This window comes from Phocoena phocoena, chromosome 4 (genome assembly GCF_963924675.1).
Source record: "Phocoena phocoena chromosome 4, mPhoPho1.1, whole genome shotgun sequence".
Classification (NCBI taxonomy): domain Eukaryota; kingdom Metazoa; phylum Chordata; class Mammalia; order Artiodactyla; family Phocoenidae; genus Phocoena; species Phocoena phocoena.
Genome location: NC_089222.1, coordinates 75,291,720 through 75,308,917, shown reverse-complemented (window position 1 = coordinate 75,308,917; position 17,198 = coordinate 75,291,720). Strand labels below are relative to the sequence as shown.

The 17,198-nt window shown below is 36.2% G+C and overlaps 1 protein-coding gene across 2 annotated transcripts in view; it reads right to left on the bottom strand.

The window, feature by feature from the left end:
* Window positions 1–17,198, bottom strand: part of ZNF148 (zinc finger protein 148) — an 89,784-nt gene that overhangs the window by 50,341 nt on the left and 22,245 nt on the right. Inside the window, exon 3 of one of the 2 annotated variants that reach the window (XM_065876348.1) lies at window positions 3,159–3,284. The exons of the other annotated variant lie outside the window; for it this stretch is intronic. Within the exon in view, the coding sequence (XP_065732420.1) occupies window positions 3,159–3,284 (126 nt within the window). The remainder of the gene's footprint in view (window positions 1–3,158; window positions 3,285–17,198) is intronic. 2 annotated transcript variants of the gene reach the window in all.

The following is a 17,198-nucleotide window of genomic DNA, read 5'->3' as shown; positions in this document are numbered from 1 at the left end:
TAAAAGCTGAATTATGTTCAAATGTACTATGTTTTAAAAGAAAACAACATATTAAAGATTTCCAACTAAGTGGTTAAAATAAAATTAAACATTTAAAAGTGACAAGTTTTTATTATATAGAAAATTTGCTTTCATAAAACAACTTATTCCATGACAGTATCAAATAACTTGATCAAGATAACATTCCCTACCTTGATTACCCTCTTCTTCAGACATGCTGCCAAACGTATTTTGGCAATTTTCAAGTGTCAAATCTACCTTAAGATGACTAAGCTTTGCCATATGATAAAGGCTCAGGAAGCAACTACTGCTTAAAATTCATGGCAGCTAAAAATGACATAACATTACAGTATTTCTCACCACAAAGCTTAGTTGGAAGGGACCAGGTCTACATGGATGTGTAAGCTCTAATATTTTTACTAAAAGTCCATAAGATAACTTCAGTGATACTTCCTGTACAGATCCCCAATCTAACAGGACACAATGGTAACATATACTCAAAATATTAGCAATGGCAAAATCCAAGATTTGGGAAAAGTGTTTCCAGAGAGTAGAGTCCTCTAAGCATAATACATTACAATTAATTGAGAAACTTAAAGCTGTTTTTAAGGAATTTAAAACAAGCAACACATTGATTTATAAACATGAGATAAGGTTTTCTTTCTCTTCATACAGAAAGGGGAGAGTTACTTTAATGAAAAATCAGAAGTGTGAATATTTAAACACATGTTCAAAGTTCTGAGACTCCAGACACAAAACCACTCATCTGGACACTGCAAGACCAGTGTTAAAAACAGACCACAACCATTCTCTGTCCTATTACATGTAACAGGTCAGGATAATCTAAAAATAATTGTTTTTGTTATTCTCACATCCATGTCTGCCATATATTATTTCCAGTCATTTCAGCCTCCTAAGAACTGCTCTAAAAAGACTGCCCAAAACATTTTCTTATATACAATACACTCAGAATAGGCCAAATCTTTCATCTAGCAACTACATAGATATATATACAACTATTTAAATAATGTCCTTAGAAATATTTTGATAATACATTATAAATGACTTTATCTGAAATTAGACAAGGAAAAATGGCTTAAACTGTAAAAATCTGATCTGTACTACCTAGATCATATAAAGATTCCAAATAACACCCTACTAGAAGATAATAATCTGAGTTTTAGTCAGAATTTCAGAATTATACTCAAGAATAGTATCAGAAAAACATGGCAATGAAACATCAAGGAAAATGTACAACTTACATATATTATTTTTAAAGACTTGAAATAGATTCCCCATAGATCAGCAATGAACCCAAAGTAACATAATCACTATCTCAATTTTAGAAATTAACTTTTTCCTCAAAGAACTTGATGTATTCATTAATGTAAAATTTTAAAAGTCTCATATATCACTGAGAAAAACATTAACCTCAAGAAAAGAAAGGGAAGAACGGAAGGGGGGCATAAAGGGATAGCACAAAACATGAAATATAAAATGTCAATAATTATGAAAAAAAACACAAGTTTTAGTATGACCAATATCCAAAGAAATTAAAATTTAAACGATAATGAGACACCCATCTTAAGCTACAAAAAAAACAAAGTTTCATACTCAAGGCTGGTGAGAGTATGGACAAACACACCTTAGGTCCACTGCAGGTAGCAATGTAACTGATACAACATTTCTGGAAGGAGTAACATTATCAAGAAACTTTACTTATTTTGCTTGCTTCCTTGCTTATGTACTCATTTATTTTTAAAGAAACCCTTTTAAAAGTTCACGCACTTTGATTTAGTAGTACACGAAGATCCATACACAAATATTTCAAGAGCAGCATGATTTAAAATGAAGGCAAAGAGAAAACAACTTTCCAACAACAGAGCAATCACTGAATATAATGTGATATATCAAAAAATAATACATTCAGTATGCAGGTAATAAAATCTTTATAAAAAATCTTTAATAACTTTAAAAATAGCTTACATACTCTTTAAGTTACAAATCAGGAAATTCAGACAATCTACACAAATTTGAAAATAGAAAGGGAATATTGCAGAAAATTAAGGTATTCATCTCTAGGAAATGTAACTATGGGTTATTTTAGTCTCTATATTTTTCAAACAGTAGCCACGCTTATATATCCTAAAAGCAGTGGTATGTTGGTAAATGTTTAACAACAGTTTAAGGAGTCAGTGGGCTGCATTGCTGATTTCCATGGTGTAAATATTCTCACCATGCCTAATTTCAAGCTACCAATGGTTTTAGCACCAGCTTGCAAAATTCCTGAAAACTCAGCAATCAGCTCTGGCAAGCCAGTACAAACTGGGTTCAGCACACCATTTGAGTCCAAAAGTATACAAATGATGATGATGATTATGATTTAAATCACAAATACAAAAACAAGTAGCCCTCAAAATAAAAAGGTCATGTTATAAAATCTTTTTTAAAAAGCCTTCTTCACTATACAAGGGAAGAAAACAAAAGATGAAAAATAACTATAAAGATATAAATTATACTATACAGAGTTCAAAGACTTCCCTGGAATACCAAAATGCTACATATAGTCAACTACTACTGTACTGAAAAGGAAAAAAGGCAGGCAATTCCTAATAGTATTTACGGGTTAGTTGTTTATTTATTAATCCATTCATTCACCCACAGTATTTATTGAGAGTGCCTTAGGCCTACTATTCCAGGCTCTTAGGATATAGCTGTGAATAAAATTAGTCCCTGCCCTCGTGGAGCTTACAGTCTATTCTAGCACAGTTATCACACAACCTTTTCCTAATGAGTAATCAATACTGAATTTTCCTGAAACCATATATTAACATAAGTAAAACTAATATGAATGAGAAGCAAGGGCACTGCATACCATCTGTTAGTTTTTAAAGAAAAGAGAGACACGGGGTAAGAAAAGTTTGTTTTCAAAAAACACGGTGAAAGGGAAGTGGAAAAATTTAAAGCAGTGGCCCACCACCTCTATTCAGGCAAGCATCCCTTCCTTTCTCCTGGTGAAGCTGATGCAACATTCCAACTTTACTAAGCCATATGAGACTTTTATGTTGCCTATGGTCCAGCCAGATTCCTGCCAATAAGATTAAGCAATTGTATGGGAGTAATATGTTAGGAACCACCACCTTAAAATATTCTCTTACTTTTGCAGGAGAACGTTGTTTCCGTTTCTTCTTTTTCTGTAAGTCTACTGGCTCTCTGATTTGTTTTTTGTCTCTCATCAGTTGCTCAGATACATCAGTAAAAGTAATTTCCTGCTTTACACTTATCTGTTAAAAAAAAAAAAGCCAATTTTAGAAATAAACAAAAAGTCTATTGTGACAAAAAGCCATTGCATGCTTAATCCTTTGCTAAACCTACCTACAGGTGCTCCCAAAATGATTATTTGTGTGTGCAAGTAAAGAGTGTGTTGAAGAATTCATTAATATGTAATTGATATGTAAGAATCAACAGTATATAAATTGAGGGAATAAACTAGGATTTTACAAAAATTTATCTGGAAATAAAAAGATTAAAATGTCCTGGGAAAAGATAATTAAGACCTAGCAGAATAAAGGAGAAGTGAGCACACAATTTCACTCCCACATTTAAGGAAACTGATGTTAAAGTTAAAGGCACAAAAAAAGGTTAAATTCCAAAATCAATAAAATATTGGGGGATAAAAGGGGTATTCAGACTTCATGATGGGTTTCTCTCAATTTACAAAACATCACAAAAACAACACAAAATTCTAAAAGGTAATCTCATCAAAAAAGGAATGATAAACTAACAATGAAATCTAATTATCTTTAAGTTCAATGTTTTTGGCAATATCTTAGCCAGTATTTTCCTGGCCTCTACAACCATCATCAAATGTGTGTTTATAGAACTGCATATGGTTTTAGGCCCCTGCTATGTACAAGACACAATTCTAGCTACATGATAACAAGGAATGTTAAGATGTCAACAATGTTATCTCATCTTTAGATCTCAGTTCTCACAAATGTGAAGAGCTGCATGTCCTAAAAAATAATATGGGGACTTCCCTGGTGGCACAGTGGTTAAGAATCCATCTCCCAATGCAGGGGACGTGGGTTCAATCCCTGGTCAGGGAACTAGATCCCACATGCATGCCGCAACTAAGAGTTCGTGTGCCACAACTAAGGAGCACACATGTCGCAACTAAGGAGCCCGCGAGCAGCAACTAAGACCTGGCACAACCAAAAATAAAAAAAAAATTTAATTTAAAAAATATATGGAGGTTCTATGATCATTAACAGTAGCATCAATTCTCATCAGAATTGATGGCGCACAGTCATCCTGCTGTGCTACATTTTCAACCTGTCCCTGCAATGAAAACACAAGTACCTTGGAAAACTAAGAAACTTTCAACTCAACAAGCTCTGAAATACGTTAAAAATCCTTGACTCTTCGACCATGTGAGGACACAACGAGAAGTCTGCAACTTGGAAGGGGACCCTCACCCGACCATACTTGCACCCTGATCACGGACTTCCAGCCTCCAGAACAGTGAGAAATAAATTTCTGTTGTTTATAAGCTTCTAAAAAAATCTTGATAATAGTCCAGGAAATACAATGTGCTAATGGCTACATTTTCAAAACATACACTTAAAAAGGGGGTGCAAAAGGTTATAAACATCTTACAGACTCATAGTGTAAAGCTGGAAGACAGAGCTGTGCAGAGGGGTTCACGAGGGAGATGCAACATAAGCAAGGAATTTCAAACTAACCAAATAAAGAACTGGAAGTTTTCAAAAATTCCTGAAATGTGGGGGGCGTGAGAATTGCAAATCAAGGAGAACCTAGGCATAAAAACATGACTATAAATGATTATTTAGCTAATAATTCTTTCTATCAGGTTAGAGAATCGTACTAATGACCATTCTTATGGCTTCTTTTGGTGTAATTATTTGAAACATAAAATAGAATGGTAAGGTCACCTCCAACAAGGCTTTGGAACACAGACATGTTACCATCTTTGAAGTGATGTTTACTGAAATACAACTATTGAAACTGGGTATGAGACAAGGAGAAATGACAACAGACTAAGCAGCTGCTGAACTGCTCTGTCTTATGTTGCAGCAAAAAGTAGTTCCAACATTTCTGTCAACTTATAAATTACAAAGAAACCATGAAAACATAGCATGCAGCAGTAAGAAAGAGCCGGGGACTTCCTTGGTGGCACAGTGGTTAAGAACCCGCCTGCCAATGCAGGGGACACAGGTTCGAGCCCTGGTCCGGGAAGATCCCACATGCCACGGAGCAACTAAGCCTGTGCGCCACAACTACTAAGCCTGGGCTCAGAGCCAGCGAGCCACAGCTACTGAGCCCACGTGCCACAACTACTGAAGCCCGTGCCCCTAGAGCCCGTGCTCCGCAACAAGAGAAGCCACCACAATGAGAAGCCCGTGTGCTGCAACAAAGAGTAGCCCTTGCTCGCCACAACTAGAGAGAGCCTGCGCACAGCAAGGAAGACCCCATGCAGCCATAAATTAACTAATTAATTAATTTTTTAAAAATGAGACCAACTTTTTTTCAGCAAAAGTGTCGAGTAGAGTGTAAGACAGATTCACAAATAGGTTCTTCAATAAGAAGCTATTCACAAACAAGGGAAGAACCTTTATATGCACACAGTGAAAAACATTAATTCATATATCTGAACCTTTTATCTATTTTCATATATATGGAAAGTGATCATATTGGTACTAGCATTGACAAATATAAGGTACACTTTTAACATTATGAAAGCACAGACCAAAACCTAGAAGTATCAATGAATCAAAGCATTGTGAATACCAAGAGGCACATAGCAAGTTACATGTTTAGAACAGTCCAACAGGCTTATCACTCATAAATGGAACAAAGTAATCTCTACATATAACACAACCACACACTAAAGTATACGGCCCAGCCTAAGGTGCTTAGAAAGGATGTTGGTAAATCCATAAACATAAAGAGATGGGTATGAAAATGACAAGGCAACTAGAAAGAATGAGGTGCAAAAAGTCTGGGAAAATGAATATTCTTTGGCCCAAGAAAGACTACAATAATCTATAAAAACATGTAAACTTCTTAAGCATGACAAAAGAGTCAGCAATTCATCTATAAGTTCCCTACTATTTCCTTGAGAACTATCTTTAAAAGAAAATCAAGTACTCAGTGTTACTTTTCACCTAAAATAAAACAAAGTATAGTTAATCAAAGCAGGCATTTGCAGATGTGTGATAGTTGAAAAGACAGGTTTGCTGGATTTTTGAAACATTCATTGGAACATCAAGAAAATCAATAGGCTAGGAAGTATGTCAGATTAAAAAACAAAGGCAAGAAAAACCTCTGGTTTCTTCCCCATAGCTTAATCTTTACCATTTCACCTAGTCCCATGTACAACCTCCTGCCTACATTTGAGAGCCTGAATTTCAATGCTTTTCTCACTACCAAACCAGAAATACCATCAATATTGTCAATCACCCTACTCATACTTCTCTCATAAGATTTCACTAAACCCAGACGCTTCTCCACCTGAAGCTGTTAAGACCCCTGCTCATCCACTGATCAAAGCTCCCTCTGGATCTCCCCTTTGAGACTGGGTAAGCCATCAGGCATGACTCCCATGTCATATTTACCTTGTATATTCATCTAACTTCTTCCCCAACATCCTATCAAGAGGCAGAGCCCATGCTTCCTCACCCCTTTCCACTGCCCAAGCTGGTTCATTCTTGCTAGTTCTAATATATATCTCCTAATTATACTGAGGTATTCCTCATTTTTGATCACTCTCTCTTTATTCTCCCAACTTTAAACATAAAGAGGCCTCTCTAAATTGAAAAAATCTTTCCCTTGATTCTAATCACTAGTAAATCACGCCCAGAATCCAGAATGACTTCTTCTTTTTCAGGACTTATTTCATGTCTTTTATATTTCACTATTTCATGTACCTGTATCTTATCTTGGTATCTGAAAATAAGATAGTCTTCTTTTGTATTTCTCATAACAGCTTTCACTCACTTATTCATTCAACAGCTATTAAGTACCTGCTACATGCTAAATTCAGTCAGTCTAAAGTAATACAATGGAAGCTTTAAATTTACTGAGATTCTAGTATGTACAGAGCAAAATACCAGATACTGAGAACACATTCTATGACAAGGTCTCCTTTCCAAAGGTCTTAAAATGGAGATGGGAAGTTTTGATGCCTTAGAAAAAAAAACAAAACAAGTAACACTAATAAACGAATAAAATGGCACATATTTGGCTCAATCTAAATGAATGATACAGGGAATAAGGGCAGGAACCAAATGGAGAAATTCATGAGATCTGAAATAACTGCAACTATATCTATCCCCCTTTAATTTTTTTCTTCCAAACATGCTACTCTTCCCAACAACTTTCTTCCACACTCAATAATGTTATTAAGCGATGTAACAAATTTAAACATACCTAAAATAATGTTGCTAGACATAGTATGTGAAGAACATTTCATGTCGTTTGCAAATTTTGGTCTACCCCTAACTCCCAAACAAGGTGACCCCTTATAATCATTTTGGACTCTTCTTTCACTTCATTCTCAATATCCTACGTCCATATGCATTTCATTCAAAGTAGCCTTATCAACCTTGATACTTTAGGGCATTATCATCTACCAATGTATTCTTTCACAAATAAATTAATATAAAACTGTTTTCTTGCCATTTCCCCAATGAGGAAATCTACAATAGCTCCTTGTTGCCCATAATATCAATTATACTCTCCCCAGCTCAGCTTTCAAGATTCTACACAATCTACTTTACAGAAAAGACCTAGGTCACTTGGCAGAAGTATCTGTTCTTACCATCTCCCCATTTCTGGAGCCATATGTTCCTTTCAATTTTCAATTTCTCTTTTAGGTATTCTCATTCATCTTCCCACCCCTGTTTAAGAAAAAAGAAAGCATCTTGTGCTTTCCTCTATATTCTGTGCTACTGACTCCATTACCACCCATCTCTAAGGCTCTGCAGCTTCACTGTCTCTCTAAAATAATCTCCCTTACTTCACCAACTACTTCTCTGCCTAAAAGCACGCTTAAATTTACCCTATAAATTCTTGTGGACCAAAATATTTCCAGCAACTTCCTTCCTCTTATGGCCAAACTTTTCAAAAGAATAATCTGTAGTAATAAGCATATAGGCAAAATAACTGCCACCAAACTTAGAGAAATGGTTATTCTGAGAGTAAAAACAGTATGTAGTCATATAAGAAGAATGTGTAACTATCGCTAGAAGGAAATGGTTCCAAAATACTGCCTAGGAAACAAATTGAATCAAAGTGACCACAAGTACTACAAGTGTTTAAATGTAAAAAGAAAGATATAAAACAATTAACTGTACTGCAAATATACTGCCTAAATAATGTAGCAATATTTAGAAGTATTCATGGAGTCCAGAAAAAGAGAAATTTAACACCAAGAATATATCTCTGTGTGTATGCGTGTTTATTTCCAGGATGGTTTTGGAAAGAACAGTTACATATAACCAGTCAACAGGAAGATTTCTAATTCCAAGCTCACGAAGCTACAGAACAGGGCCAGGAAGAAAAGCAGCACATTGATGGACAGGCCTTTATGTGAATCATGACCCATAAGCCTCCCTTTCTGCCTGACCCGACTGCATTCAAACTTCTGAAAGGAGCTACATTTGTCAGGGTCTGAGAAAGTCCATAACTATCTTTTGCTTTTGAAAAGGTTCAGGGACCCACAGTTCACAACAAACATTCTAGTGTACTTCTCTATAATATTTCTCATTATAAATTTGCATTTTGGTTGCTATATCAGCATCTTACAATTTAGATAACTATAAGATGAAGTGGAAGAAGTGATCAAATCAAGTTATCTTACCTGAAACAGTGCTGACCACCCCCAACCTACCCAGAAATTCTATTCTTTTAACTTCTATAGCATCATGGTTTAAGTTCTTTGCTGTTCCTCACACAAGTTCTTCTGCATCCATCCTTCTACTATATATGTACCTTTATTTTGTAAGAGTTTTAGTACACCTCTATCAGTGGCTCTCAAAGTTTCGTCCAGGGACTTCTGAAGATCCCTGACACACTTTCCAGTGGGGTGCTCCATGAGGTCAAAAATACTTCCATTATAATACCTATTTTTTTCCACTCTCCTCTTATGAGTATATAGCGGCAAAATTGTAAAACACATTCTCACGAAATTTTTTATTTATAAAAGGGTTATATTTCATTAAAAATATGTTAACATGTAATGGGATTTGTTACTGATAAATAAATAAAAATTTAAATTTCTCAGTTTTAATTTCTAAAATGGTAAATATCGATATATATAACCAACAGAAGAGCTGTTAAGAGTCCTCAATATTTTTAAGAATAAAGGGGTCCCCAAGACCAGAAATTTTGAGAACCACTGAGCTAGATACATCTTAACTATATTTTGCATTCCCTCCCTTTTCTCCATTCAATTTCTTTCAATACAGGTGCCTGGGCCCAACTAACATAAAGAAATTAGTATAGACGTGTGTGCATGTGTGAGTTAGTAGACACACATGTACTGCCTAGCTCTGTCGGCTAAGATCACTAAGAAGCAATGAAATCCAACACAACTAGCATCCAAAACTTAGTTTCTAAATACATTATCCAAACAAAAGGAAATGGAGCTCCTTGGAGAAGCAACTGATTTCAAGGCTGGGCAAAGAAAACTATACGATGACCTTGGAACATCTTGTGGTGCCAGAAACTAGAGTACATGTCAAAAGGACACAAGGGTCTGTCTGAAAGAGCTCCCAATAGGCAAAGCTGAAACAACTTGAGCAAAAAAAAAAAAATGATATTACCAGATTATAACTCAAAGAATAAGGCAATATCCATTCTGATATAAATGGAAATAATTTTTTTAAATGGAGAGAAGGGACAGCTACAATTAACATAAATATAGAAGGAATGAGGAAAATACAAATTCACATTTAGGCAAACACTACATTAATAACTACAACTGGCAGGATCCACCAATGGACGCTTAAATAGGTAGGAAAAAATTTCAGTAGAAATAGGATATTTAAGCAGATTCAAACTATTTCCTACAAGATATTTGCCAATTACAAAGAAGAAAAAAGTGACTTTAAGGGAAAAACTGGCAGATATGACGTTAACAAAGTACTGAGAGTGCAATATCACCTGTAATAAGACATACACCCACATTTTATAGTCCCTGATATGATACACTGAGAAGAGCACAACATTTCTGTGGATTTTGTCGAAAAATGAAAGCTTCAATCTAATCATAAGAAACATCAGGCAGGGACTTCCCTGGTGGTCCAGTGCCTAAGACTCCACACTCCCAATGCAGGGGGCCTGGGCTCAATCCCAGGTCAGGGAACTAGATCTGCATGCCACAACTAAGAGTTCACATGCCACAACTGAAGATCCCACATGCTGCAACTAAGACCCAGCACAGTCAAATAAATAAATATTTTAAAAAGAAAAAAAAAGAAAGAAAACATCAGGCAGCCGCAAATTAAGAGACATTCTACAAATAACTAACCAATACTCATCAACTATCAAGGTCATAAAAGATAAGCAAAGACTGAACAACTGTCATGGAATGGTGGAGACTCAAGAAGATACAACTAAATACAACATGGAATCCTGAACTGAATCCTGGAACAGAAAAGGGATATTAGTGGAAAAACAGATGAAATTCAACTAAGGTCTGTAGTTTATTTAATAGTATTTTACCAATATTAAGTTCCTGGTTTTGATAACTGTACTATGGTTGCATAAGCTTTGATATTAGAGGAAGCTGGGTGATGAGACTATGTGAACTCAGTACTACTTCTGCAACTTTCTCATAAATCTAAAATTATTTCATAATAAGTTTTAAAAAATTATTCTATAATTTTTCTAAACTAAAAATAGAGTTGCCACATGATCCGGCAATCCCACTGCTGGGTATATATCCAGATAAAACTATAATTCAAAAAAATATATGCACCCCAATGTTCACAACAGCACTAAGTACAATGGCCAAGACATGGAAGCAACCTAAATGTCCATCAACAGATGAATGGATGAAGAAGATGTGGTACATATACACAATGGAATACTACTCAGCCATAAAAAAAGAACAGAATAATGCCATTTGCAGCAACATGGATGGACCTAGAGAATATCATACTAAGTGAAGTAAGTCAAAAAGAGAAAGACAAATATCATATGATATCACTTATATGTGGAATCTAAAATATGACACAAATGAACTTATTTACAAAACAGAATCAGAGACATAGGAAACAAACTTACAGTTACCAAAGGGGAAAGGGAGCAGAGGAGGGATAAATCAGGACTTTTGGATTGGCAGATACAAACTACTATATATAAAATAAACAACAAGATCCTACTGTATAGCACAGAGAAAAGAATATAGAAAAGAATGTGAAAAAGAATATGTACATATATATAAACACACACACATATATACATATATATGTATAACTGAATCACTTTGCTTTAAACCAGAAACTAACACAACATTGTAAATCAACTACTCTTCAATTAAAACAAAAAACCCAGGGGCTCCCCTGGTGGCACAGTGGTTAAGAATCCACCTGCCAATGCAGGGGATGTGGGTTTGAGCCCTAGTCTGGGAAGATCCCACATGCCGCGGAACAACTAAGCCCGTGTGCCACAACTACTGAGCCTGCGCTCTAGAGCCCGCAAGCCGCAACTGCTGAGCCCACGTGCCACAACTACTGAAGCCCACGCACCTAGAGCCCGTGCCCCGCAACAAGAGAAGCCACTGCATTGAGAAGCCCACGCACCGCAATGAAGAGTAGCCCCTGCTCACCACAACTAGAGAAAGCCTGTGAGCAGCAATGAAAACCCAATGCAGCCAAAAATAAAATAAATAAATTTTTTAAAAACCCAGCATTTATATGGTGTTCTACAAATTTGTGATGCCTCCTCAGCATAGTAACTATAATTTATCTGACATTTACTATGTGCCAGGCACTGTTCTAGGTACTAAGGATACAATGGTTGGGCATGCAGGGAGGGAGGGGGGTGCTCTTGGTCTCTATCCTGTATAATCTATTGCATTTAATCCTACAGTAAGACTATGAGGTTAGCATTTTCATCCCATTTTACAAATAAGAAAACTAAGGCTGAGAAAGGTTATTTGCCTAAGGGAAACAAAAATTTCCACCCAAGTCTTCCAAATCCAGCAACAGAGATCCTACTTACTGTTATCTGTGAATTATTTTTTATCCTCATGTTACCAATAAAGAAACTAAAACTTCACAGAGGTAAGTGTCTTACCCAAGCTATTGGATTTCAACCCTAGGACTTAAACCACGATTTTGTATCTCTTAATCTGGTGTTATTTCCATTACTATTGGGTTGGCCGAAAAGTTCCTTCAGTTTTTGTTTTTTTTTAATTTATTTATTTATGGCTGTGTTGGGTCTTCGTTTCTGTGCAAGGGCTTTCTCTAGTTGTGGCAAGCGGGGGCCACTCTTCATCGCGGTGCGCGGGCCTCTCACTACCGCAGCCTCTCTTCTTGCGGAGCACAGGCTCCAGACGCGCAGGCTCAGTAATTGTGGCTCACGGGCCCAGTTGCTCCGCAGCATGTGGGATCTTCCCAGACCAGGGCTCGAACCCGTGTCCCCTGCATTGGCAGGCAGATTCTCAACCACCACACCACCAGGGAAGCCCTCCTTCAGTTTTTAAGTGAAAATAAAAGACACATTTTTCATTTTCACCAAGGACTTTATTGAACAACGTATTCACTGTTTTGTTCCACTACCTTCTGCCATTTTTCAGGCAACTTCATAATTCCATGTTCCCAAAACTTTTTATCTTTTTGAGCAAAGAACTGTTCCAGATGCCTTTTACAGTCTTCCAAGAAATTTTTTCCATTAAGAGAATTTTGTAAAGACCGAAATAAATGAAAATCTGAAGGTGCAATGTCTGGTGAATATGGAGGATGAATCAGAACTTCCCAGCCAAGCTGTAACAGTTTTTGCCTGGTCGTCAAAGAAACATGCAGTCTTGCATTAACCTGATGGAAGATAATGCGTTTTCTGTTGACTAATTCTGGATGCTTTTCGATGAGTGCTGCTTTCAGTTGGTCTAACTGGGAGCAGTACTCGTTGGAATGAATTGCTTGGTTTTCCGGAAGGAGCTCATAATAGAGGATTCCCTTCCAATCCCACCATATACACAACCTCACCTTCTTTGGATGAAGACCAGCCTTTGGTGTGGTTGGTGGAGGTTCACTTCGCTTGTCCCACAATCTCTTCCGTTCCACATTATTGTACAGTACCCACTTTTCATCGTGCATCACAATTTGCTTTAAAAACAGAACGTTTTCATTACGTTTAAGTAGAGAATCGTGGGACTTCCCTGGTGGCCCAGTGGTTAAGAATCCGCCTGCCGTATGTATAGCTGATTCACTTTGTTATAAAGCAGAAACTAACACACCATTGTAAAGCAATTATACTCCAATAAAGATGTTAAAAAAAAAAAAAAAAAGAATCTGGCTGCCAATGCAGGGGACATGAGTTCAATCCCTGGTCCAGGAAGATTCCACACACCTCGGAGCAACTAGGCCCGTGCACAACTACTGAGCCTGTGCTCTAGAACCCGAGAGCCACAACTACTGAGCCCGCGTGCCACTACTACTGAAGCCTGCATGCCTAGAGCCCGTGTTCCACAAGAGAAGCCACCACAATGAGAAGCAGGCGCACCACAACCAAGAGTAGCCCCCGCTCGCCACAACTTAGAGAAAGCCCGCCCCCAGCAACGAAGACCCAACGCAGCCAAAAATAAATTAGTTAATTTTTTTAAAATGCTTCCCAGGGCTTCCCTGGTGGTGCAGTGGTTGAGAGTCCACCTGCCGATACAGGGGACACGGGTTCGTGCCCCGGTCCAGGAAGATCCCACATGCCGCAGAGCGGCTGGGCCCGGGAGCCATGGCCGCTAAGCCTGCGCGTCCGGAGCCTGTGCTCCGCAACGTGAGAGGCCACAACAGTGAGAGGCCCACATACCACACACACACAAAAAAACCCAAAAAGCTTCCCCAAAAAAGTAGAGAATCGCATGCGGAAATACAGTCAAAAAGGTTTTTTTCACTTAACTTATGTGGAACCCAAATATCAAAGTGATTAACATAGCCAAGCTGGTGCAAATGATTTTCAAAGCTTAATTTGTATATATTGAGTATGTCGGCTATCTCCCTCGTGGTATAACATTGATTGTTTTCAATTAATGTCTTGATGTGATCACTATCAACTTCAACTGGTCTACCCGACCGAGAAGCATCGTCCAGGGAGAAATCTCCAGGAAACTTCGCAAACCACACGTTCAACCAGTCACAGCACCTTCTCCATTTGCATTTCAGTTGGGTTTTTACCTTTCTTGAAATAATAAAGCATAATACACCAAAAATGTTGCTTTTTTCCTTCCATCTCCAATATTAAAATGGCTACACAAAAATTCACCAATTTTGATATTTTTTTTAAAATGCATACTGATATGACGGCTGTCACAATACAATCAAACAAAACTGTTTCGAATGAAGTTAAAGACAACTTAGTGCTACTAGACCATCTTACGGAAAAAAATGAATGAACCTTTTGGTCGACACAATATAACTGCTTCTTAAAAATCTAAATTAATCAAACTTATTCAAAAAGATTTTTACACAAACATATTTCATTTTCCCTTATATAAACTATAGTTAGGTTGCTGCCAAAATGTGGAAAGAACTTCTAGTGGTTCAAGAGAAAGGAAATAATTTAAAAAAAAATAAAGTGGACAAAATGTCAACAATATTTATTGAAGCGTTAAGACTTGAGTTTCAATCCCTTCTCTTCCAATTATTATTTGGTAAACTTGGCTTCCATAAGTAGCATGGAAAAATAAAAAAAGCATAGGTTGGGAGTTAAAAGAAATACAATCTAATCCCAAAGAGTGATACTAGCAGTGTGAGGCTAAACAACTAAAATTTAATCATTTGGAACTTTCTTCACCTATAAATGGAGGGAATATTCCTCACAGAACTTCTGTAGAGTTAAAAGAGATTATATAGGTAAAGCATCAACTATAGTACATAGCAATATATAGTTGATTTTTTGATGTTACTGATTATCATAATCATTTCCTCATCTGTTTATTAGTGGTATAATAATATCCAGCTTACACACATCAGAAAATCAAATGAGATTACATAAAAAGCACCCTGAAAACCTTCAAGTTCTGAATAAATATCTATGGTTATTAATTATTATTACACAACTGCAGATGTGTAATTGCTTAGATACATAGAAGATTACCAATTTCTACAGACATCTCCACTTAGACATCCTATTATCTAAAACTCAATACTGCTAAAAATAAAACCTTTTTTCACACCAGAACCTCCTTCCAAACTCCGTGCCTTTCTTTCTTCCCCGTGCCTTTCAATATGCTGTATTATATCCCAGTCTCCCATCTAAAGACATCTTTTAATTTTCTTCTCCACTCCCAACCCAAGACCAAGTCCAGTTGTTTTCCTTTTTTCTCAATATCACGTACAAATCTGGAAATTATATTTCACATTTCCTACTCCAGATCATTTAAAGACATTAAATTGGGAATCTCATACACTACTAGAGGGAGAATAAATTGATCAACATTTGTGGACTATAAATTGGCCAGTATATAATCAAGAGTCTTAAGAAACCTATACTGAAGAAATAATCTCACATGACAACAATGCCTACATGTAACATCACAATATTCTTTACGATCATAAATAAAGTGCAAACAGTCTAATACCCAGTAAAGAAAGAGTGAGATAAATTACAATACAGCTATATGACATACAGTAATTAGAAATCTTACTTTTGATTAATATTAATGACATAGTGAGATGTTCATTGTTTGAGGTTAAATGATATAGATAAATATGTTGATAAATATATTTTTACAATTTTACACAAACACAAATACATATGCAGCACATTTTATATAAACACAACATATGCAGAAAACAAACAAAAAAAGGAAATACTAACAACAAAATGTTAGTGATTATCCTAGAGTAGTAAGATTACAGCAATTTTTATTATCTTTATAGTTTTTAAATTTTTACATTTTCTCAACAAACATGTGTTACTTTATAATCCTAAAAAGACATTAAGTCCAGTCTTAGTACAAATCCTTAGTATTAATCAAAGAAAAATCTATTCATTGTTATCTTAATGTATTAAGTTATTCTAAGAAATGAAACATTAAGCCAGCAACGTGAAACTGAAAACATTTCTATGGGTGAGTTGGAAAAAAGAAAAAGCCATCAAGTAAATCTTGATCCCTATACTCACATCATCAGCAAAAATCAATTCCAAACGGATTGTTAATCTAAATAGAAAAGGAAAATCAAAGTTTCTAGAAGTTAACAAAGGAAAATATCTTCATCACCCTGGGGCAGGCAAAGAATTCTTAAATAGGATACACAAAACACCAAAAGGAAAAGACATAAATTGAACTTCATTAACACTGACTTTTGTTCATCAAAAGAGTATAAAAAGGCAAATCAGAGTGGAAGAGTGGAAAAGTTAATTGATATATATATCCAACAAATATATAAAGAACTATTACAAATCTGTAAGAGAAAGAAACAACCTAATAGAAAAATGGGCAAAAGATGAACAAGTACCTTACAAAAAAATAATATCCAAATTGTCAGTAAACATGAAAGGCACTCAATTTCATTAGTTATCAGTGAAATGCAACCTAACAGATACCAAGGATACAGAGCAATTAGTATAAATTGGCAAAACCATTGAGAAAAACTTCTGACAGAAATTCCTATAGCTGAACATATCCATACCCAGCAAACTCAATCCTAAGCAGCATAAAACCAACAGAAATGAGTGTGCACATGCACCGAAAGACACAGCCATGAATATACACAGCAGGGAATTCCCTGGCAGTCCAGTGGTTAGGACTCAGAGCTTTCACCGCCAGCGCCGGGGTTCAATCCCTGGTCGGGGAATTAAGATCCTGCAAGCCACTTGGCACAGCCAAAACAAAAGAGCACTTTTCAGAATAGCCAACATCTTGAAACAAGATGGCTATTATATTAGATATACTAGAATGAATAAATTTTGATACATTCACAAAACTGACAATTATACAGAAATGAGAA